At 32.8% G+C, this 22,119-nt stretch overlaps 2 protein-coding genes across 2 annotated transcripts in view; one reads left to right on the top strand and one right to left on the bottom strand.

The window, feature by feature from the left end:
• cep85l (centrosomal protein 85, like) overlaps window positions 1-22,119 on the bottom strand; it is a 77,069-nt gene that overhangs the window by 19,782 nt on the left and 35,168 nt on the right.
• On the top strand, window positions 11,021-21,166 carry pln (phospholamban). Its single transcript, XM_051138133.1, has 3 exons — window positions 11,021-11,129; window positions 18,978-19,286; window positions 20,960-21,166. The coding sequence occupies exons 2-3, from the start codon at window positions 19,132-19,134 to the stop codon at window positions 20,976-20,978; spliced, it is 174 nt and encodes a 57-aa protein (XP_050994090.1). The 5' UTR covers window positions 11,021-11,129; window positions 18,978-19,131; the 3' UTR covers window positions 20,979-21,166.

Genomic DNA, 22,119 nt, shown 5'->3' with positions numbered 1-22,119 from the left:
TCATTGCCAGGCCTCCCTCAACTCTTCACATAGTTGGGGATATTTTTAACAGTCAGTGTGTGGTAAACACAACGAGCTGGCTCAAATCTCCACAGTATGTGCTCTCCAAGTACCAACCACTTACACACGGGAGCTCTGCAGAAGGAGTCCATCACCAGTTGGGTGGTTGGCAGCAATGACAACAAACACAGGCTGGGAAGCAGATGACAGAGACTGGATGGGGAGAAGTTGAGTAGGCGGTTCGTTCTATTTGCTCTTAAAGGATTAGCTCACACAAAAATCAAAAACAGAATGACTGTCTTTCTTTCTGCATAAAAGGATGCAAAAGTACCATAAAAAGTCAGAAAAGTACGAGGACATTTATGTAAATAACAGACGGAAATTTAAGTTTAAGGGCCCTGACAACTTTCCAGATGAATAAACTTTCCTGTAGCTCAAACAGCAGAACATAACGCCACCAACATCAAGGTCATGGGTTCAAATCCTAGCAAACACTAAAAACACTGAACTGATGTCATATTTTGAGTTTCTTATTTTTATTACTTGAATATAGTCCTGAAATCAAAAAGGTTAAGAACCACCGATTTGAAGTAAGTGGTCTTGTGAATCAGTCAAATGATTCATTAAAAAGATTTATCACAAACGAACGATTCAGCCATTAATTGGTCAGTTAAATCTCCCATAAATACTCATAGGAGGAGATCTAGGGTAAATTTCAATTCATTTCATTTCATTTCAATACAAAACATATAATAATATAAAAATATATTTTCAATATATTTAATATAGTTTTATAATATAATATATGAAATATTACAAACATATATATTTAGTGGCTACATTATTGATATACTATAATCAGATCTATATTCAGGATTTGCAGGTTTCTCATAATAATACACCTGTAATAATAAACTGAAAACATTAATTAATTCAAATATTTAAAAAAAAAAAATCTTAAAAAACATTTTAAAATAAAAACAAATAATAATAATAATAATAATTCATTTTTAATATAATAATATACTTGTCATAATAAAATGAAAAAATAATTAAAATATTTTCAAAAACTATTATAAAATACAAATATCATTAATAATAACTTGTTTAATATAAAAATATACTTGTCATTATTTTTTTTTAAATATTTAAACTACATATTTTAAAATAAATAAACATTAATAATATTTTATGTGTTTAATATAATATACATGTCATAATACATTTAAAAAGTAATTAAAATATTTATAGAAGATATTTTAAAATATATTTTAAACTAAACAAGTATGAATAATAATATTTTATGTTTATAATAATAAATGTGAAATAAACTGAAAAACTAAGAAAAATATTTTTTGAAAAATATTTTGAAATACATATTTTTAAATATTATTAATAATAATGTGTTTAATATAATAATATACCTGTCATAAAAAAATAATTTAAATATTTTTCAGAAAATATTTTAAAATACATATACATATAAAATAAAAATATCAATAATAATATTTTATGTGTGATATAATAATATACTCAGCTGGACAGTCCAATAAATGTTCATAAGAGGAGATCTAAGGTGAATGACAAGGTTTTTAGTCAAAAAGACTTAAATTCAATATGTTAATCACACATATCTATCAACCGGCTTCAAAAAATGTGTAATATAGCGCACAAGTTAAATAAACTTCTTTCATTATGCGTTTGCATACTTTCTTAAGCTTGAAAGTCCCAATTTTTTTTTTTTCCACATGATATTAAAAAAAAAAATGACGTGTTTTAAAGACAGCACTAGCACACTTATAAGGCAACATTTCTTAAAACTTTCTTTTAAGGTTCAAATGATAAAACAACAGACAAATTGTTCATGTTGTGTAGACATTTAAGCTATAATTAAAAATGTATGAATGTCACTGGAATGGATTTGGCAACAAAGTATCAAACCCAGTGATATTTACCAAAAAGAAATATTTTTTTAAGCAAAATATTCATAAAAAAACATACCAGCACATAATTAATCTATCTTACTTTGTTGAATAAATGACAAAATGTTCATTATTTGAATTAAATAATCCTTTAACACAAACATGAAAGCAGTCTGATCAGTCTAACAGACCATCTGAGGGTTACAAGAACTCCTTAGACATTAATGATCTCATTTTGTTTAATAACATTAATTGGCTTCCTTAAAGCAACTGTGGCAGGTGGAAGTTGGTCAACCATTCAGCCAAATGAAAATCAGCAGCCCAGCAGCCCATGCATCTGACCAGCAGGCTTTACGTTAAAGAGCCGAGAGCATGTAGACCAGGACATAGCTGTCATTCCCCACCAGCTTGTCTCTTCGGAGGGTGTTGTCACCACATGCCAGAAGCACCACGCCATTCCTATCAAGACCAGGACCTTTACACTTACATAAGATACCCTAGGCATTCACAAATCTGTCATAAACGCAGGCTGTTATATGACATCAAAATGTGTCATTGTTTTTACGACAAATAATAGGCCTACTTACCAATAACTAAACAAGCTACAAAACTTGCATCACAGCTGATAAGTCCCACTGACAGCCCAAAAACACTATAGCGCCTGTTCTCTTGGTAAGTGGGCACCTACTGGGAATAAACGTCTGTGTTTACCAAATTTTATGCTGTTATATAAACTAAAAGCTCTATGAGTCAGGAGTTTGTCTAAACTTGTTCTTCCACCTGCTCCTCAAAACTCGTGACAGCACTGTTTGTCTCCCTCCACGCGGCCATTTAAATAGTCTAAGACAAAAACAGCTGCTTGAGGAAGGAACCTCATTCATTACAGTAGACTGAGGCCACAAAATGCAAAATGCTGCGTCTTTAATTTTATACTCCCTTTGGTCCTCGTTCCCCTCGAGTCAACAGCTTTGAATAGGTCTTCGTTTGAGAATGGAGAAACCTCCTCTGCAGATTCTATTATTAACTACTACCGCAATAACTCCATGAAGAAAATCCGCATTAAACACCCCAATAAATTACTTAAGCAAAAATGCATTTCCTATTGAAACAGGACGTTTGGGCAGGACATAGTGCAGGGAACGAGTTTTCCAGAGGAGTTGCATATATACTGAAACTTCAATACCAATAAGCTGATAATTATGTTGATGTTATGGTTGAGACTGGAATCTACAATCAGGTATTTGTTAGTTTTCTTCTTCCACTCTAGAAGTCTATGGCAGCCCAAGATGTAAGTTGTGAAATTTGGCACACAGATTGAGGCCACACTCAGTATTAATCATATCAAATTTGGGGTCTCTATCTCAAGCTCTCTAGCACCACCAACAGGCCAAATTTGCACTCATGTTTCTGCTCATAACTTTTTTAACCGTAAGATCTAGAAGCAAAATACTTTTTTCCTCTGATTACTTGGCTCATACCAAGTCGAACGCAAACCAAAATCTTAATTTGTACATTTCAAGATTTTTCACAATTTTGAATTTGGTGAAAAAAATAAATAAATAAAAAAATAAATCAACTTTTTCAAACTTATGGACCTAAATGGTTTGTTAGATTTTCATCAAAATCGGCTGGCAAAAAGTTACCAAAAGCCCTTTACCAAAAAAACGTTTTCGTGTAGTGCATTAATGAATTTGATGAAATTCACGCAAAAATTAACATGAGGCTATATATTCGCAACGCTTCAACGGATTTGTACTAAACTTAGACATTTTATGCCAGACATGACCTGAGGTTTGTCCGCTTTTGACAGAAAAACTCGCTCAGATAGTCTTTTATGTAAAGAGCATTAACGAATTTGATGAAATTTGCACAAAAATGGACATGAGGCATTTTATGCAAGACATGACCTGAGGTTTGTCCAATTTTGACCAAAACTGGCTCAGATCGTCTTTTTCGTAAAGCGCATTAATGTATTTGACGAAATTCGCACAAAAATGGACATGAGGCTACATCTTTGCAACGCTTTAGTGAATTTGGACTAAACTTGGTACGTTTTATACCAGGCGTGACCTGAGGTTTGTCAGATTTCAACCAAAACTGGCTTAGATCATCTTCAGACTCTGCTGGCAAAAAGTTATCAAAAGCTTTTTGACATACGAAACTCTTTTCATAAAGCACATTAATGAATTTGATGAAATTTGTGCAAAAATGGACACAAGGCTATATCTTCGCAACGGTTTAGCATATTTGGACTAAACTTGGTACATTTTACACCAGGCATGTACTGTGGTTTGTTCAATTTTCACCAAAACTGGCTCAGAACATATTTTGCGTAAAGCACATTAACAAAATTAGGTGAAATTCACGCAAAAATGGACATGATGCTATATATATATATATATATATATATATATATATATATATTCACAGTGCTTAACGAATTTGGATTAAACTTAGTACGTTTTATACCAGTCATGATCTGAGGTTTGTCCAATTTTCACCAAAATTGGCTCAGATCATCTTTACACAATGCTGGCAAAGTTACCAAGATATACCAAACCGCTTTCACAACACACATTAATGAACATGACGAAATTTGCGCAAAAATGGACATGAGGCTATATCTTTGTAACGCTTTAGCGGATTTGGACCAAACTTGGTATGTTTTATACCAAGCATGACCTGAGGGCACATGACACAGCGCCACCTACTGGTCAAAAGATATAAAAAGGGGACATTTTTGTAATAATTTCTGAATAGTCTGAACAAAAATCATAAAGTTGGTTTACAATCACCCTAAAAGAAAGCATATTTACACTGTCTGAATCCTTCCCTATCCCCCATATTGTGCAGTACGTGCTATTCAGCTTCAGCATCTATTTATAGTGTAGAGGACAGGAGCATTTGAGCAGACAGAAAGTTTTATGTGAAACTGAAGTGCAGGGTGATGTCATCAAAATTGTTGATCCATATTGGTGGAAGCTGGAGACAGTATGTTTCGAATGCTTATATCTTCTAAATGCAAATTTTGTCATTGTTTCAGAGCACATAAGCTCACAGATAACCTTCAAGGCTAACATATTCATACTAAAAAACAAAACACTTAAATTTTGATTACATGGGGACTTTGAGAACCCTCGTCTTACTGAGTAATTAAAGACAGCTCCTTGGCTCTTCATTTTACCTCTCTTGTGCTTGGCTCCTTAATTGCTACTTGCAGCTATATTTATAGTTGGTATTCTAATACTTCTTACAATTATTCCAACAATTTTGTGTAAAAATATTATATTAAAAAAACAAGCTATATTATATATTGTTAAAAATATTTAAAAATATTAATATAAATATTAAATAAAATACAAAAACCAAATCAATAGTTCAAAATGCAAGGCAACAAACATAAATTATTACTTTAAGTAAGCACTAGATGTGGCAAAAATAATCTAAATATAAAAACAGGCAGAAATGAGCAATTAAATATGTAATATTGGTTCATTCCACTAAATACATAATGTATTAAATATGTATTCTTAGTGAATTTAACATAAATGTAAATCAGATACATATTAATTATATAATTACAGTGATTAGGAGTAGGATATTATTTTTCTTAAAGCTAACAGACACGGAAAAAAAGATGCAAAAGCTAAAATATCTAAAAAAGACTCGTAGCTGGTAGTCATTAAAAAAGAGTGATTCTTCCACAGAGGACGGACGCCCTTGGTGAAGAATATAAAAGTCAGATCCACTCTCTCAAATGCGGGAAAGAGCACAGGAAAGGTCTGATGCCTTTCGGCTACAGCACTTGAACAGTTTCACTCTGTCACATTGCACAGCTAATCTGGTGCCAATTCCCTGAACTCTATCACGCCCTGCCACTGCGCTCTCTCTAAGGCCCTCCAGACAGCCGTCCATCAACCTCTTGGCATTCTGGGACAACACAAGGGAGACACGCTGGCTCCTTTCGAGGTGGCGGTACTCAGAATTGCCAATAAAGGAAGTGCTGTTGCCATTTGTAATGCAGTGGGGAGCTCAGCAGTGTGTTATATAAGAATCACCTGTTGATATTAAGCACAGGTAGGTGCTATCTTGAAGTGCTTGCTTAAAGCTATTCTAAATCTAGAATACTCACTACATAAAACCAGTAATCGCACCCAAAATAAAAGTTTGTTTACATAATGTGCGTGTAATGTGTATATATGTATATATTAATACTCACTACGTAAAAACAGTGCAATTGTATAAAACTGAATATACCGTGTCCCAAAAAATAGTTTAGATTAGTGCCATCCAATCTATTAATCACGATTAATCGCATCCAAAATAAAAGTTTGTGTTTACATAATATACGTGTGTGTACTGTGTATATTTATATGTACATATATAATACACACAAATACAATGTGTATATTTAAGAAATTTCAAAAAACGTTTATTTTGGATGCGATTAATCACGATTAATCGATTTGACAGCATTAATTTAAACACTTAAGACATGCTTAAAAATGTCTTGGCATTAGATAAAATAAAAATATTACAAAATATTAAACAAAGTGCTATTTATTTGCAAGAAAAAAAGCAGAAGCACGCTTTTTAGGCATCTAAATATCAAACCAAGCAATATTTATTTGAAAGGGTATTTTCTGAGCAAAATTTTTACACTTACATTTACACTTGAAATGTCACTGCATAAAATTTGGCAACAAAGTTATTATAACATAATAAAATAATTATTTAAAAAAGAAACACTGCACAAGCACACTTTTTAAGCTAAATATTTATAAAAAAAGGTTTGTTTAACATTTCAAATAATAAAACAGCAAATAAACAATGTAAAAATGATTTTTCAATGCGGTTAATTAATTATTGGTGTACATTTTACAAGAAAATACTATTTCAGGTTTTCTGTCAAATTTGTTATTCAGTTTTACTTGAGTATTTTTTTTCTATTTATTCTTCAAAATAATAATAATAATAATAATAATAATAATAAATATAAAAAATTAATCACTTAAGCGTGTAAAAATGTAATTGTGTTGATATATTGGAGATTTGATTTAGTAAAAAAATACCAAACCAAGTGATTTTAGTCTGAAAGAAAACATTTTTTTGAAAAAAAAAACAACAACAAAAAAAACACATTGTTTAAAATGAAAACCACAAAACCTGTTTGGCTAATTCAACATGCAGGCGAACTTGAGGAGAAATTACTTCATACATCCACTTAAAATAACTGTGGCCCCGACTGGTTAAAAGTACATGCAATTAAATAGCAATTTAGAAAGTTAATTCTCAGAAAATCTCACACAGCATTTGTTTACAGATGCCACTTGTGTGTAATGAAATGACATTTAGACATTTCAAGTATCACTTGAGTGTCTGAATACCTTTTGGGGGTCACTGTATTCACACACACTTTGTCATAACCCAAAGGCACCTCTGTTTGTGTGTTCTAGTGACAGCTGTTGGATCCGGGAAGAGAGTGTGCTAAGCTGAACGATGAGGTGACACATGGATGTATTGCACCTAACAAGCAAACTTTCCAGCACTAGCCAGAGGGCATGGCACAGGCGAACGGACAATGTGTATGCATGCACATGGCAACCGGGCATTTATACGCCATAAACACTCTGTAAATGAGGTACGGTGGACAAGGTCACCAGAGAGGACTGACCTCCTCCATTTTAATGAGCTTGTCCAAAAAGAACAGCACGTCTACCGAGCCAAACGGCACACACGATGTCCTTCTGCATTGGGATTATGATAGTGAGAACAACTAACATGCTAACTAATGTACGTTCAAAAAGCAAAAAGATCTGAGAAACTATGAGTCGATTCTTAAATCTCAAGAATCGATTAGCCTAGCCTGTTTTCAGCTAGCGAACGGAACATTACAGTGTACCTCACATCCAATAAACCGCAATACACTTGTGCTTTATTACTTTTGATACAAAAAAGTCTCAGATATCAAATCTTCTCAGTGTTTTTACAGTATTCAAATAAATGCCATTTTGGCATTGTTTAATGTCGAGTGACAGACCACTGTAATCGTTAGCGCCTCAGTTCAAAAGCAACGTATTTGCAGCAACATTTGTTGCTATTCTGCAAATTCATGTTCAATTCTTAATAATATATGATTGCATAAATTATTATTATTAATGTAGCATTATTTTTTATTATTATTAATTTAATTAATCATTTGTAACATTTATTTTATAATTTCATATAAAGTATGTAAATGTCAAATATATTTTAAAAATCAATTTTATTATATCACCAGACATTATATGTAATTTATATAAAATATGCACAATTTTTGTCATGTTACAGTAAGCGAAACATGAAACCATGAAAAAAGTTAAATTACAACGACAACAAAAAAACTTTAAAAAATGATTAAAAAAGATGAAGTTAATTTTATAAATTTTTACAATACATACAAAATTAGTTCTTGTCCATACTAATGTAAATAGGATTATAGTAAACAAAATTAATTAATATATAAATTAAATAAATTTTTGAAAATGATTTTTTTTTAATATATCGAATTTAGACCTTCATTTGCCTTGCAATGTAAAATCTGACCAACAAAAAAATGTGTAAAAAAATAAGTATGTGAAAAAAACATATATATATATATATATATATATATATATATATATATAATATACATATGTATATATAATCTGTTTTAATAAATCACCAAACATTATTATATATAATTGATAAAATTTATTTTATATTTTAAATATAAAAAAAAAACATTAAAAAAAACAGAAAGGAAAAAGTTAATAAATTTTTCTCAGGAAAAGAAGCAGCAACACAAACTGTGGTTGAACTGACTATCCTTCGCTTCAATATCAGTTTCAGCACAAAATAAATATGAATAAACATCCGAAGGTGTGTTAAATCAATCAGTGTTTCAACCATGGAAAGACGTCAGTATAACAGCTTGTAAACAATAACGTCACGTTTATCTCAGAAAAACATTCGGTGAGCATAAACTCATTAGTCAGCTAGAAAAATGAACCCTAGAGAGGAGCATTTTGCTAAATACATGCACCATATAACATATTCCTTATAATTTTAACTGTTCTTTAACGTTTAAATTAATGACAGGCACCATGAAATTTGTACCAAAACCTTTTAAAAAGTGGCTCTGATGAAGCTGAAATCTGGTGGAAACACATACATGATTTTTTTTTAATCAACATAACCCTTGAACTTAGGCATCTAGAGTGCATTTTAAAGACTTTTTAGACACAACATGGTTTTGGTTAAGTGCTGGCCATCCAAACTCCACCAAAAACAGTTCCTCATTTGCTGGAGTCTGCTGAAATCGGATGCCTTCATCGTGCCCTTTCCATTCCTCATGTCCTCTTCGAGCTCTTAGAGCTTCTCTGACTAGCGAACAGAGCTCCTTATAAGGAAGAAAACTACGAGATGTTTTTATCTCAAAATAGAACTCAAACAATGGGGAAAAAAGCTCAAATATGTATGAAGTTCACGGAGCCCCCTGGGGATGCTCTTAAACCACAGGTCGAAGATGGTTATACTGTAGTCTGTTAGGATATAGATCTCACAGACAGTCTTCTCAAAGGAACCGGTCATTTAGAGCACATGCTGTTCTGGCCGCAACATCAAGAGAATATCTGTATTAATCCACCAGTGAGGCAGAGAGCTGCCGGATAAAGTTACAGAGCAAATTCAACCAGGCCTGAACAGTTCAGTAATGGGGAAACATGCAAATGCAAGAAAACACAAGTTACTGCATAGTTTTTGTTTGCAAATATTTCTGTTTAGTATATTTCTGTCTAATGATGATCTCATGTTGGGAGTTTGTTAGACGTTTTTTTGCGCATTTTGCACATGCAGCAGGGAAGAGCTAAGGAAAATGTGTCACCACCGTTAATACAAATGCACTATTTTTGTCATGTGACACTAAATTTACTGTAGGCAAGGCCTGTAATACAGCTATTTGCAAGTAAGAGATGTACATGAGGAAAAAAGAAAAACAAGAGTAAAAAAAAAAATGTAAAGGTAAAAGCTTTTTCTCAGGAGAAAGTTAATTTCGTACACTGTAGGCAAAATTATTTTATGTACATTCAGATTTATATACGTTTATAGTAAACAAAATTAATCATTTAATTAATTCTAAATTTAAAAAAATCTCATTATTTATTTAAAACATTTATTTATTTATTTATTTATTTATCGGGTTTACACATTAATAAATAAATTTGCCTGCACTTTAAAATTGGACCCATGATAGATAGATAGATATATAAATATTACAAATATATACAAAATAAATTTATATCAATTTGCTTAATTTAAAATTTGACCTACAAAACCTACATATATAAATAAATAAATAAATAAATATCAACTAATAATTATATTCATTAAATAAATAAATTATTTATTTATTTTAGACCTGGACAAATTTACAAGTTTATTTATCAACTAATGAATATATAAATGAAATAAATTGATCATTTATTTATTTTAGACTTGGATACATTTATTTCAATTTGCTTAAATTAAATCATTAAATTTGACCTGCATAAATAAATAATAAAATAAATACTCTCTCAACCAATGAATATATAAATTAAATAAAAAAACTATTTATTTATTTTATACCTGGATACATTTACTTCAGTTTGCTTAATTTAAAATTCATAAATAAATAAGTAAATACACTATAAACTAATGAATATATAAATTAAATAAATAATTTATTTTAGACCTGGATAAATTCACATCAATTTGCTTAATTTAAAATGTTTAATTATTATTTTAAAAAAATATTACTGTCAGCTAATAAACATATAAATAACATAAATAAATAATTTCTTTATTTTAGACATGGATACATTTAATTGGCTTAATTTAAGATTTGACCAGCAAATAAATAAATAAAATAAAATAAATAAATACTATCCATTAGAATCTAATTTTGGTACGCTGTTCTTATGCAAGTATTAAACCTTGTAAATCTGCTTCCAAATAAAAAATAAAAGAAAGAAAGCGCGAGCTCAGACCCCTCCTACGCATCTCTTTTCTTTTCTCTCTCCTCCTCTACTCCACCCCTCCACTTTTCTGCCATAAACTTTCGAACTTCACATTGCTACCACAGACCCTGCCTTTCTCTAAAACCAGAGCAACAGGATTGAACCCCAATACTCTCCATCTACACTTTAGGTAGGTAACATTTTCTTGTATATAAGTTTCAGGACGGCCCACAATGGTTGCTTAGTCATCAAAGATCAGTTTAATCTAGATTTGACTATTGTGTCTAGTGCTGTTGATGAGGATCTTTTCATAACATGGCATTGTTATGACGACGTGTGGCGTTAAAAAGTCTGACTTTTAAAAATGCAAGTTTTGTAGAAAAAAACGAGAGTAAGGAAAATCCAAAACCAGCCTAAGTTCACAGAACTTTAAGATCAATTCGTTGACAAGGCTATTTACGATTCAACGCATATACATTTTCATCAGTAACACTGCAGAAAATATATTTTGGTGATAAACAATCGGAGGGTTAATCATCAGTTAGCCTTTGTATTTTATATTCATAACTTTACACAGCAGTGCTTGACGTGTCCGACTGCATGGAGTCAGAGATTAATCAGACTTTTGATGTTTGGGTCTGTTCGCTGCTCTGTGTGCCCACGATAAACAGCGAGCCAGACTCATTCTTCTCCGAACACAAATCGGGGAGACGTGACCTAGACTGACTCCAACCTATACACAACGCCCCATATTTGCACTCCGCTGGGAGATCTGACAGCCCTTCATTTTAGCACAAATGAGCTGGCTGCATTCACCGCAGCCCTGCAGAGGAGGAAAGGTTAACTGCATACAGAAGAGTGTTAAAGCAAGAACTACACCACAGGTTGCACACGTCCAATTGTGTTGGCTTTTGCATAGGACCGATTCTAATACTGAAGCAATAAATATGCATGAAAGAAATTATTATGCTTATACAAAAATGATATACATTATACGTATTTGTACGTATTTACAGCAACATTTGTGGCAAAAGGGTTATTATTCTACAAATACATGTTCACTTCTTAATTACATATGATTGCATAATTTATTATTATTATTAATGTAGCATTATTTATTATTTTATATTATTATTAATTCGTTAATTAATCATTTGTAACATTTATTTTATAGTTTCGTATTAATAAAAAAATAAATAAATTTTAATATAATCACCAAACATTATATATAATTTATATAAAATATGCACGATTTTTGCCATGTTACAATAAGTGAAACATGAAACCATGAAAAAAAGTAAGAAAAAAAATGATTAAGTTAATTTTATAAATTTTTACAATACACAAAATTAGTTCTTGTCCATATTGTCCAATTTGTCTTTAAATTTATCTTTATTTGCCTTCAATGTAAAATTTGATCAAAAAAAAAAAAAAATAAAAATATATATATATATATATATATATATATATATATATATATATATATATATATAAAAAAATTACTTAAAAAGTTAAAAGCTTTCTCTCACAAAAAAGTACAGTTTATAAATTTTTATACATGCAAATTTAATTCAAATAAAAAAATAAAAAATAATTTACATTAAAATGAATTGCCCATTCAAATGTAAATAAGACTATAGTAAAAGTGAATTAATATATAAATAAATATGTGACCCTGGACCACAAAACCAGTCTTAAGTCGCTGGGGTTTATTTGTAGCAATAGCCAAAAATACATTGTATGGGTCAAAATTGTAGATTTTTCATTTATGGCAAAAATCATTAGGAAATTACGTAAAGATCATGTTCCATTAAGATATTTTGTAAAATTCCTACTGTAAATGTATGAAAACTTAATTTTTGATTAGTAATATGCATTGTTAAGAACATTATTTGAAGAACTTTAAAGGTGATTTTCTCAATATTTTGATTTTTTTGCACCCTCGGATTCCTGATTTTAAATAGTTGTATCTCGGCCAAATATTGTCCTATCCTAACAAACTATAAATCAATGAAAAGCTTATTTATTCAGCTTTCATATGATGTATAAATCTCAATTTTGAAAAAATGACCCTTACGACTGGTTATGTGACCCTGGATCACAAATAATAAAAATAATACAGCTATAATACTAACACTATTAAATAATAAATATATAAATGTAATAAGTATGTGGAATATAAAAAAAAAAAAACATTTTAATATATCACCAAACATTATATATATTTTATTGTGTATATCAATTATAAAAAATATATAAAAATGACCTTTTTTGTCACAAACGATTCTTAATTTTGTTAACTATATAATACTGCTATTTTTTTTATATTTTATTTTTTTATATATATTGCACTGTAAAAATGACATGATCAGTAAGTTATGGCAACTTATGTTTTTATATTACTTTAACTCATCAAAATAAGCTTTTAGTTTAGTTATCTGAAATTCAACAAGATTAGTTTTTTAAGTTGGTTTAATGTAATTTATGTTAGAATAACTTGCACAACAGTATATGTGACAATTTAAAGGATGCATCAAGGTTTCATAACTGTACTGCAAATTAAACTGCGATAAATGTGAAATTCTCTCAGTGACAGAATGAATCTGCAGAATGAGTTTCAAACTTATTTCCATCACTTTTGTCTAGTATTGCATCTCTAAAACACTAATTTCCACATTTTAGATGACCTGCTTCTTTACTAACTGAACTGTAAAAAATTGTACCAATGCTATATCTGAAAGATTTGTAGCTTCAAAGCAATGAAGTAGCAAAATGAAGTATCAATATACAACAGTATCGGCACAGCCCTAGTGTGCATGGCCAAAAATGCCTCCCCTAAAGCCAGTTCAGCAGGCACTGTCCTACCTGTCAAGAGTCATGCCCTCAAAGGCGTCACCATGCCGCAAAAAACCCCCACTGCATTGCTCTACAATGCCATCATGGAAAGTTCAGCGTTGAGGCCAAATGAGTGCACTCGCTCTGCCTCACGTCGACTTATTTGTACAGCAGAGGGTAAAAAATTATGCACATAAACATGCACAGGCTTGGGAAATCTCCGGGCCAGCCTTTCAGATGATTTCCTTCTTCGGTGCGATTCCATCTTATTTTTGCTCCGCTTCTATTTTTTTCACAACTTTCTTGGCTCCCTCTCTGCGTTTCAGCAGATGTGCTGCCGTTTTTTGCCAAAGGATGGCTTGAGAAAGTTCTGCTCAGAATAGCCATATGAGGAAGGGTCTTTTAAACATATGACCTGCTCGATAGCCTCCTAAAGAGACTGTCAATGATCTTATCATTCCCAGTGGTGAAGGAGGGCATGACTTCTGACCAGCTAACTAGGGTGCTGGAATGCTGCTGCCCTGTGGTGTTGACAAACATCTCTCCAATCTCTCCGTGTCACGTGCAGCCTGCGATGGGCGCCTAAATGGACAGCTCCACTCCAGGCTTCACTGTCAGTCACTCGTATACTTAACGTCTTTTTTCAGTGACACCCGTCAGCTGGACGCAAGCAACACTATGAAAGCACTATTGTGCATGGCTTGGTGTCAATCATTCAACGGGTCCAAATTGCAGTTTTAATGCAATTGATAGCATTATTTCAAATATGCATTTGCTTCTATACATGAACGCTTGTTTCTGCTTCTTTGCTATGTTTTGATCCAGGGATTCAATACTTTGTCAATACTGTTATATACTAGTAAAAATATGGAAAGCAAGAAAATTCCGTTAATGGTGGGGAAACATCTCAAAATTCCTTAAATGTGACCCTGGACCACAAAAACAGTCAAAAGGGTCAATTTTTTAAAATTGAGATTTATACATCATCAAATGAGCTTTCCATTGATGTATGGTTTGATATGATAATATATGGCTGAGATACAACTGTTAAAAATAATAATAATAATAATTCTAAATATTGAGAAAATTGCCGTTACAGATGTCCATGCATATTGCAGATCAAAAATTAAGATTTGATATATTTGCAGTAGGAAATTCACAAAGTGTCTTCATTGAACATGATCTTTACTTAATATCCTAATGATTTTTGGCATGAAAGAAAGTTGCTCATTTTGACCCATACATTGTATTGTTGGCTATTGCTACAAATATACTAATGCAACTTAAGACTGGTTTTGTGGTCCAGGGTCACATATGGTGAAAATGGAGTTAAGTTTTTTTTTCTTCAGTCACTAAACACAAATGGCCAACTCCAGTAGGGGTGTGCAAAATTTTAAATAAGATCCTGTACAATACAAAGTTCAGGCACGAAACTCTAGATGGCGCAGGCCAGTAGGTTCTAACTCATTCTGATATAATGACATCATCATTCACGTGGCACAGCTGATTGGTTTCTTTTCAAATCAGCAGCCAATGAGCTAGCTGCTCAACATTCAAATACTCGGCTAGTGCTTGCTGTAGCAGTTGCAGCGTGTTTCAGAATCCCTCCACCTCCCCAGCTCCACCTGTATACTGTAGATCTGCTATGGGTGGTTCATCATAAGGGTCAACTGTGATGTATGAATAAATAAGCTTTTCATTGATGTATGGTTTGTTAGGATAGGACAATAGTTGGCAGAGATACAACTATTTGAAAATCTGAGGGTGCAAAAAAAAAAAAAAAAAAAAAAAAAACAACAACAACAACAACAAAAACAAACAAATCTACATATTGAGAAAATCACCTTTAAAGTTGAGTCCAAATGAAGTTCGTAGAAATGCATATTACTAATCAAAAATTAAGTTTTGATATATTTACAGTAGGAAATTTACAAAATATCTTCAAGGAACATAATCCTTATTTAATATCCGACCGATTTTTGGCATAAAAGAAAAATTGATCATTTTGACCCATACAATGTATTTTTGGCTATTGCTACAAATATACCGTGCTACTTATGATGGTTTTGTGGTCCTATGTTATATGTGCAGCAGCAATATTTCTTACAGGCTCACAGCCGCATATCTGTGGATATATTGGCAGTAGCAAGTCTCAGTAGCAAATCTATTCTCTGCCATGTACATTACAATGCTAACCTCTCAGAGAGCTGTCATGACAGAACTACAGCAGTTTGAACAACCAGTCTTAAAGAAGCTCTGTATATGGTTCCTAAAATTTCCTGATACTTAAACTTTGGAAATGAACTGTTTCCAGACTTTGAGGTACAGTTGTAAACAAGTGTTTAATTAGGCTGGTTTTGGCTTTATGTGACTCCAGTTAGGGGCATTTATACAAGATGGATTGTTTTGTTATATGACAGTTTAAAGTTGACTTTTAAAATGTAAAAATCAACTTACGGTGTGAGGTGTTCAAAACAGCACAAATTAGCTAAAAAGTCAAACGCTGAAAGCATGATAATTGAAGTTGCTGCTAAAAATAATTCAAGAAACAGGGAAAGGCTAAAAGACCAAAACTAGTCAGACTCGCTAACAAAATAGTCAGTTGTAATTTTAAGTGGAACAGACTAAAACAAGAAGTTTGTCATTTTCCTGACAGGAAGCTGCTGCTTGAAGCTTTCAAAACCATTTTAAACAACATAAATTGCATAAATGCATAAATTGTTGAACATAGCATGCACGCCATTAAAGGCCTGTTTTATGTCTTTACAAGCTGTTGCAAAGGAACAGGTTTCTGTCAAGTACGATTAGACAGGTCACTATCACAACAAGCAATCCAACATCTCCCAAAAACACCAGACATCCTCCATATAACCATTTCCCATCAGGCAAGTAGTGACAGCCTACATACCCAACAATAACATCATCCCAGGCCTTCATTACTCTCTTGGTGATAAGTTATACGTGGTAAAACAGAGTTAGGCTCCTGAGGGATTCTGGGTAAGTCCTGGCCACGCTTTCAATGGAATATTGTGACCGGCAAAGGTCACTCCTAAGAATAACGTTACTGCAGGCGAAGCAGATAATGCAAAGTAGTGGCCAATGAGAACGCAGGCCACAGGTGCTTCTGCATACGAGTGCATCCGTAAGACAGAACTTCCTACAGATTTGAGGAGACAGGAATGAGCAGCAGTCTGAAAGAGAGAGATAAGCTCATCTAAGATGAGATTTATAATCAAGGCCACTTTATCTTTCAGCGAAAACAGGGCTTCATCTAATCTTTCCGGAGGCGAAGTGCTAAATCCTGATTTGGGCTGTTTTGTACACATGTAAAATCACCAATATAAAACGTCTTTCTGAAGCCACCTCTTTTTATTTACTCAGAGCCAAGATGGGATAATGAAAAGAAATAAGCTCACTCCTACACCGCAAAGACAGTTATATAAACGCACAATATGTGCTGCTGAAGTCTCATCTCGCAAGCACTCAATAAAAATAATAGGTTAATGATGTTCTGCTCGAAGTGCGATAGACCAAGGCTTTGTACAAGTGCATCTTTGGGTGAAAAAGCAAGAGTAAGACTGCAAAATCCAGTCTGAAAGAAGAATCAGGAGGAACTGAGACCCCTGGGGTTTTAATTTTAGGAACTTGTCATGCATCTGCCTTTTAGGTGACACAGCTGAAACTGAAACTATTCAGGGTATAAAAATGCTCTGTTTGGGACTAAAACCTTGCATTAAATGCACTGAATGATATAAATAGTCAAACTATTGCAACTTTGACCAATGACATTTTAAAGCACAGAAAATTCATATGGAAAATTCACTACTGTTAAAAAAAAAATTGGGGTCAGAAAGCATGAATATAGGCTATGCGTATGAATATAGGCTATGCACTAAAACCGACAGTGCATATACTTACTGGCAACCTGCCAAAATAAAAGCTTGCTGATTTTAGGTTTTAAAAGGTTACAAATTCATATAAAAATGTAAATGAAAAATTTAAATACAAATGAAAATATAAATATTAGCATTGTTTTTTTTTTAAGTACACCATAAAATAATTGTATTTTTCATATTTATTTTTTATTTTAAAATATAGAATTATCAGTCTTTAATATTTTGTTAATTTTTTAAACTAAATAAAATGCAATAATACTATTATTACTATTATTCATTATTTTATTTTTTATTAAAAAAAAATAATAATTTTACACTGTGTGCAGTGCAAGCACCAAACTAAATCAGGTGCGCTCATGAAGGCCGAAAAACTTATAAAAGATTTTTATTTCAAATAAATGCTGTTCTTTTGAACTTTCTATTCATCAACAGATCCAGTTTGTACAAAAATAATATTAAACTCTTTTCTCAACATTTTAAAATACATTAAAAAAAAAAACATTTAAAAAAAAAATGTACATTCAAATTTTAAATTGTAACCATTTTTCACAATATTATTGCTTTTAGTATATTTTTAATATTCACAAGATTCAGCTTTATTGGGAATAAAAGACTTCTTTCATTAAAAAAATCCTACTGACCCCAAAGTTTTGAACAGTAGTGTATGCAACGATTTTGTCACATTAAAATACAACAAGCAATGATTAAAAATAAACTTCTGTTAACTTTTTATGAACTTATAAATTGGGTAAGCAAAAAAAAATTTACTTCTTAATTTAAGAATTTTTAGATATTTTGGCTGGAAACAAGACAAATCTTTAAAGGCATAGTTTACCCAAAAATGAAAATTCACTCTCATGTTATTTCAAAACCATAAGACCTTTGTTCACCTTCGGAACACAAATTAAGATATTTTTGATGAAATCTGAGAGCTTCCTGACCCTGCATAGACAGCTACGCAACTACCATGTTTAAGGCCCAGAAGAGAGTAAGGTCATTGATAAAATAGTACATGTGACATTAGCGTTATGAAGCTTGATGTCCTTACTACTTTCATTGGTTCTTTAACGTAACCAGGGTCAGAAAGTTCTCAGATTTCATCAAAAATATATATATATTTTAAGATAAATGAAGGTCTTACAGAATAACATGAGGGTGAGTATCACAGAATTTTCATTTCTGGGTGAACTATCACTTTAAGGACACTATATAGTGTCAAAATCTTCTGAAGCATCCACCAAACCTGCATGTCACGTGTGAACATTGCATGCACATTCACTCTTTCATCTCCTGCTCCTTTCCCTCAGCGTCCGTGTCCACTGGCAAACGGATCACCTCCTCCATCACCACAACAACCTGTACTCCTTCCATCCCACACGGCTCTCTGCTGTCCTTCTTTCTCTCTCCTCCGCACATCTCCCCTCTCTCTGCACTAATCCGTTCCACCCACCCCGCCTCGGCATGGAGAAGGTGCAGCACATGACGCGGGCGGCCATTCGGCGGGCGTCCACCATGGAGGTTCCCCAGCAGGCCAAGCAAAAGATGCAGGATCTCTTCGTCAACTTCTGCCTCATCCTCATCTGCCTGCTGCTCATCTACATCATTGTCTTGCTAATGTGAGCGGGAGGGGCCACGGGTTTCCTACTAGCCAATGAGGGCAAAGGATTGTACATAGGGGTCAATCGCGTTAAGGGGAGGGACGGGCTGGGCTATTTATTATTTTATAGAGGGTTTTGAGTAGTTGGGTCACACACTGCATGATTTCCATCTAAAGTGTTAGTAAATAGCACATTTAGAGTAACACAAGAAAGGCAATACTGATATAAACTAGTGGTTAAACAATATGAGTTCTTTAGTGGATGTTGCCAACATCAATTGAGAGTCAGATGATTAAAATGCCAATATATTTTATAATGTCTCACACAGTTTAATTATAGAATTTAGTTTAATTTAATTTGGGCCAAATGATAAAGCACCAGCCATGTATCCTTAGAGAGAAAAGCCAAATTTCGTAATGCACTGTGCCAGAAAAAGTAAATCCAATACAGCAGGGGAGGCTAAATTAATAAGGCAAATTTATATATAGATTATAACTACACACATATTGTATTTAATACTCAAAAAAAAAAAACTAAAGGCATTACTGTTCAAAAGTTTGGGGGCTCAGCAAGTTCTGTTTTTATTATTATTAATTTTAAATGCATTAGAAGTTTAATTCAGCACAGATGCAATAAATTGATCAAAAATGACAGTAAAGACATTCAAAAATAACACTTTACAAAAAGGTGCCATTTGTTAACTATATTTAATGTTTTAAGTAACAATGAGCAATACATTTGTTACAGTATTTATTGTTTATTTGTTAACATTAGTAAAATAAGAAATAACAATAAAAAATAATAAAATTTGGAAAAATAAAATAAATAAATAAATATCGTTAGTCCATGTTAGCTCAAGTCTATTAAATAACATTAATATATACAACTTTTAAATTTAATTATGTATTAGTAAATGATGGAATCAACATTAACTAAGATTAATAAATGCTTTATTTTTCTTTGTTACTTTATGTTAACTAATGTAGTTAACTAACGTTAACAAATGAAACCTTCCTGTAATGCGTTACGAAAAATTGATTTTAAATAAATGCGGTTTTTAAAAACTTTCTATTCATTAAAAACAAACAAGTTTAAAATTCAGCTTTGCATCATAGAAATAAATGACATTTTAAAATATATTCAAATAGAAACCTGTTATAATAAATTGTAAAATTATTTCCAATTTTTACTGTATTTTTAATCAAATAAATGCAGCCTTGGTGAGCATAAGATGCTTTAAATCTTACTGACCCCAAACTTTCGAACAATAGTGCAGAGTTAAAGCAGTGCCCAACTAAAACAGGACAGGACAGGACAATTTAAAGAACTGACCAGCCTTCACTGTGAACTTATGCTGCATGCGAGTATTTCTCCATGTTTCTGTCACTATCCCATCACTGCATGTCACCGGATGGATTTTGACTTGAGCCACGTCTTCTGTTACACACTGTGCCAAACTGAAAAAAACACCTGCTCAATAAAAGCATTACAAGATCACTTGTGTGGAATAAAAAGTGTGCCGCTTCTGTTTTTGACTGATACTCCCACTTGTACTAATTCAGTTCAACAATCCAAACCAGCTTTTAAACTGGTTTACTATGAGACCTAACACCTAAGAGAACAAGTTATTGTGTTATTATATAACTCTGTCCTGTCGGCAAAGCTCATGTCAGTCTGTCAATCATGTTTAGCTCTTTCCGTGGCATATGAGAGACCGGCGTGATGTAACCAGCCCACTGGCGAACAAGAAGAACCGACACTTGGGGACGAACGCGCTCAAGCTACACGAGGAGACAGCTGAATCTGAACATCCCTGCAAATCTCCATCCCATCAATATGGATCTGACCAATAACCGAGGACTAAACCTGCTGCTCAACTTCCTGCTTATCGTAGTGGCTCTACTGCTCATGCTGATCCTTGTCAAGCTCATGTGACCCCAAAATGGCCAGAAACAAGAAGAATGGGTATAAGAGGGACACTTGTTTCAGAGACTTCTACCTCCCTTTTATTTTAAAGGTGCCTTACGTGACATTAGACTGACCTGTATACATTTTCTGACTTCAACTACACACTAGACAAACCTGTGTGAATTGACTGACAGGCAAAGAATGTTTCTGATTGGCTAGTTTTCTGATGTGGGCTGTTCCCCTGACTATCGTTTCACTGTTACAGAGACTTTTATTTTTTTTTATTATTATTATTTCTCATGAACACATTTGAATCAGAATCAGTAGCGATGTTTTGAAAGTCCAGTGTTAAAAAATATCAGTTAAATAATTCCTTTAACTTGCAATACATAAGGGTTAGTTCACCCAAAAATGAAAACTCTGTCGTTAATTACTCACCCTCATGTTGTTCCAAACCCGTAAGACTTTCGTTCATCTTCGGAACACATTTTAAGATATTTTTGATGAAATCCGAGAGGTCTCTGACCCTCCATAGACAGCAAGGGTACTACCACGTTTAAGGCCCAGAAAAGTAACAAGACGATCGACAAAAGAGTCCATGTGACATCAGTGGTTCATCTGTATTTTTACGAAGCAATGAGAATGAACGCGCGTCCACAGGTGACGCAGTGGAGACGAAAATGTGGATTAAAGTCGATATTTTTGTTTTCTTGACGCAAAAGTATTCTTGTAGCTTCGTAAAATTACAGCTGAACCACTGATGTTACATGGACTACTCTGTCGGCCATTTGGTACATTGTGGTAGGACCCTTGCTGTCTATGGGAGGGCCAGAGACCTCTCGGATTTCATTAAAAATATCTTAAATTGCGTTCCGAAGATGAAAGAAGGTCTTAAGGGTTTGGAACAATGTCAGGGTGAGTAATTAATTACAGAATTTTTATT

This window comes from Labeo rohita, chromosome 20 (assembly GCF_022985175.1).
Source record: "Labeo rohita strain BAU-BD-2019 chromosome 20, IGBB_LRoh.1.0, whole genome shotgun sequence".
Classification (NCBI taxonomy): Eukaryota; Metazoa; Chordata; class Actinopteri; order Cypriniformes; family Cyprinidae; genus Labeo; species Labeo rohita.
The sequence above is the reverse complement of the archived record's forward strand: the minus strand, read 5'-3'. Positions and strand labels throughout refer to the sequence as shown.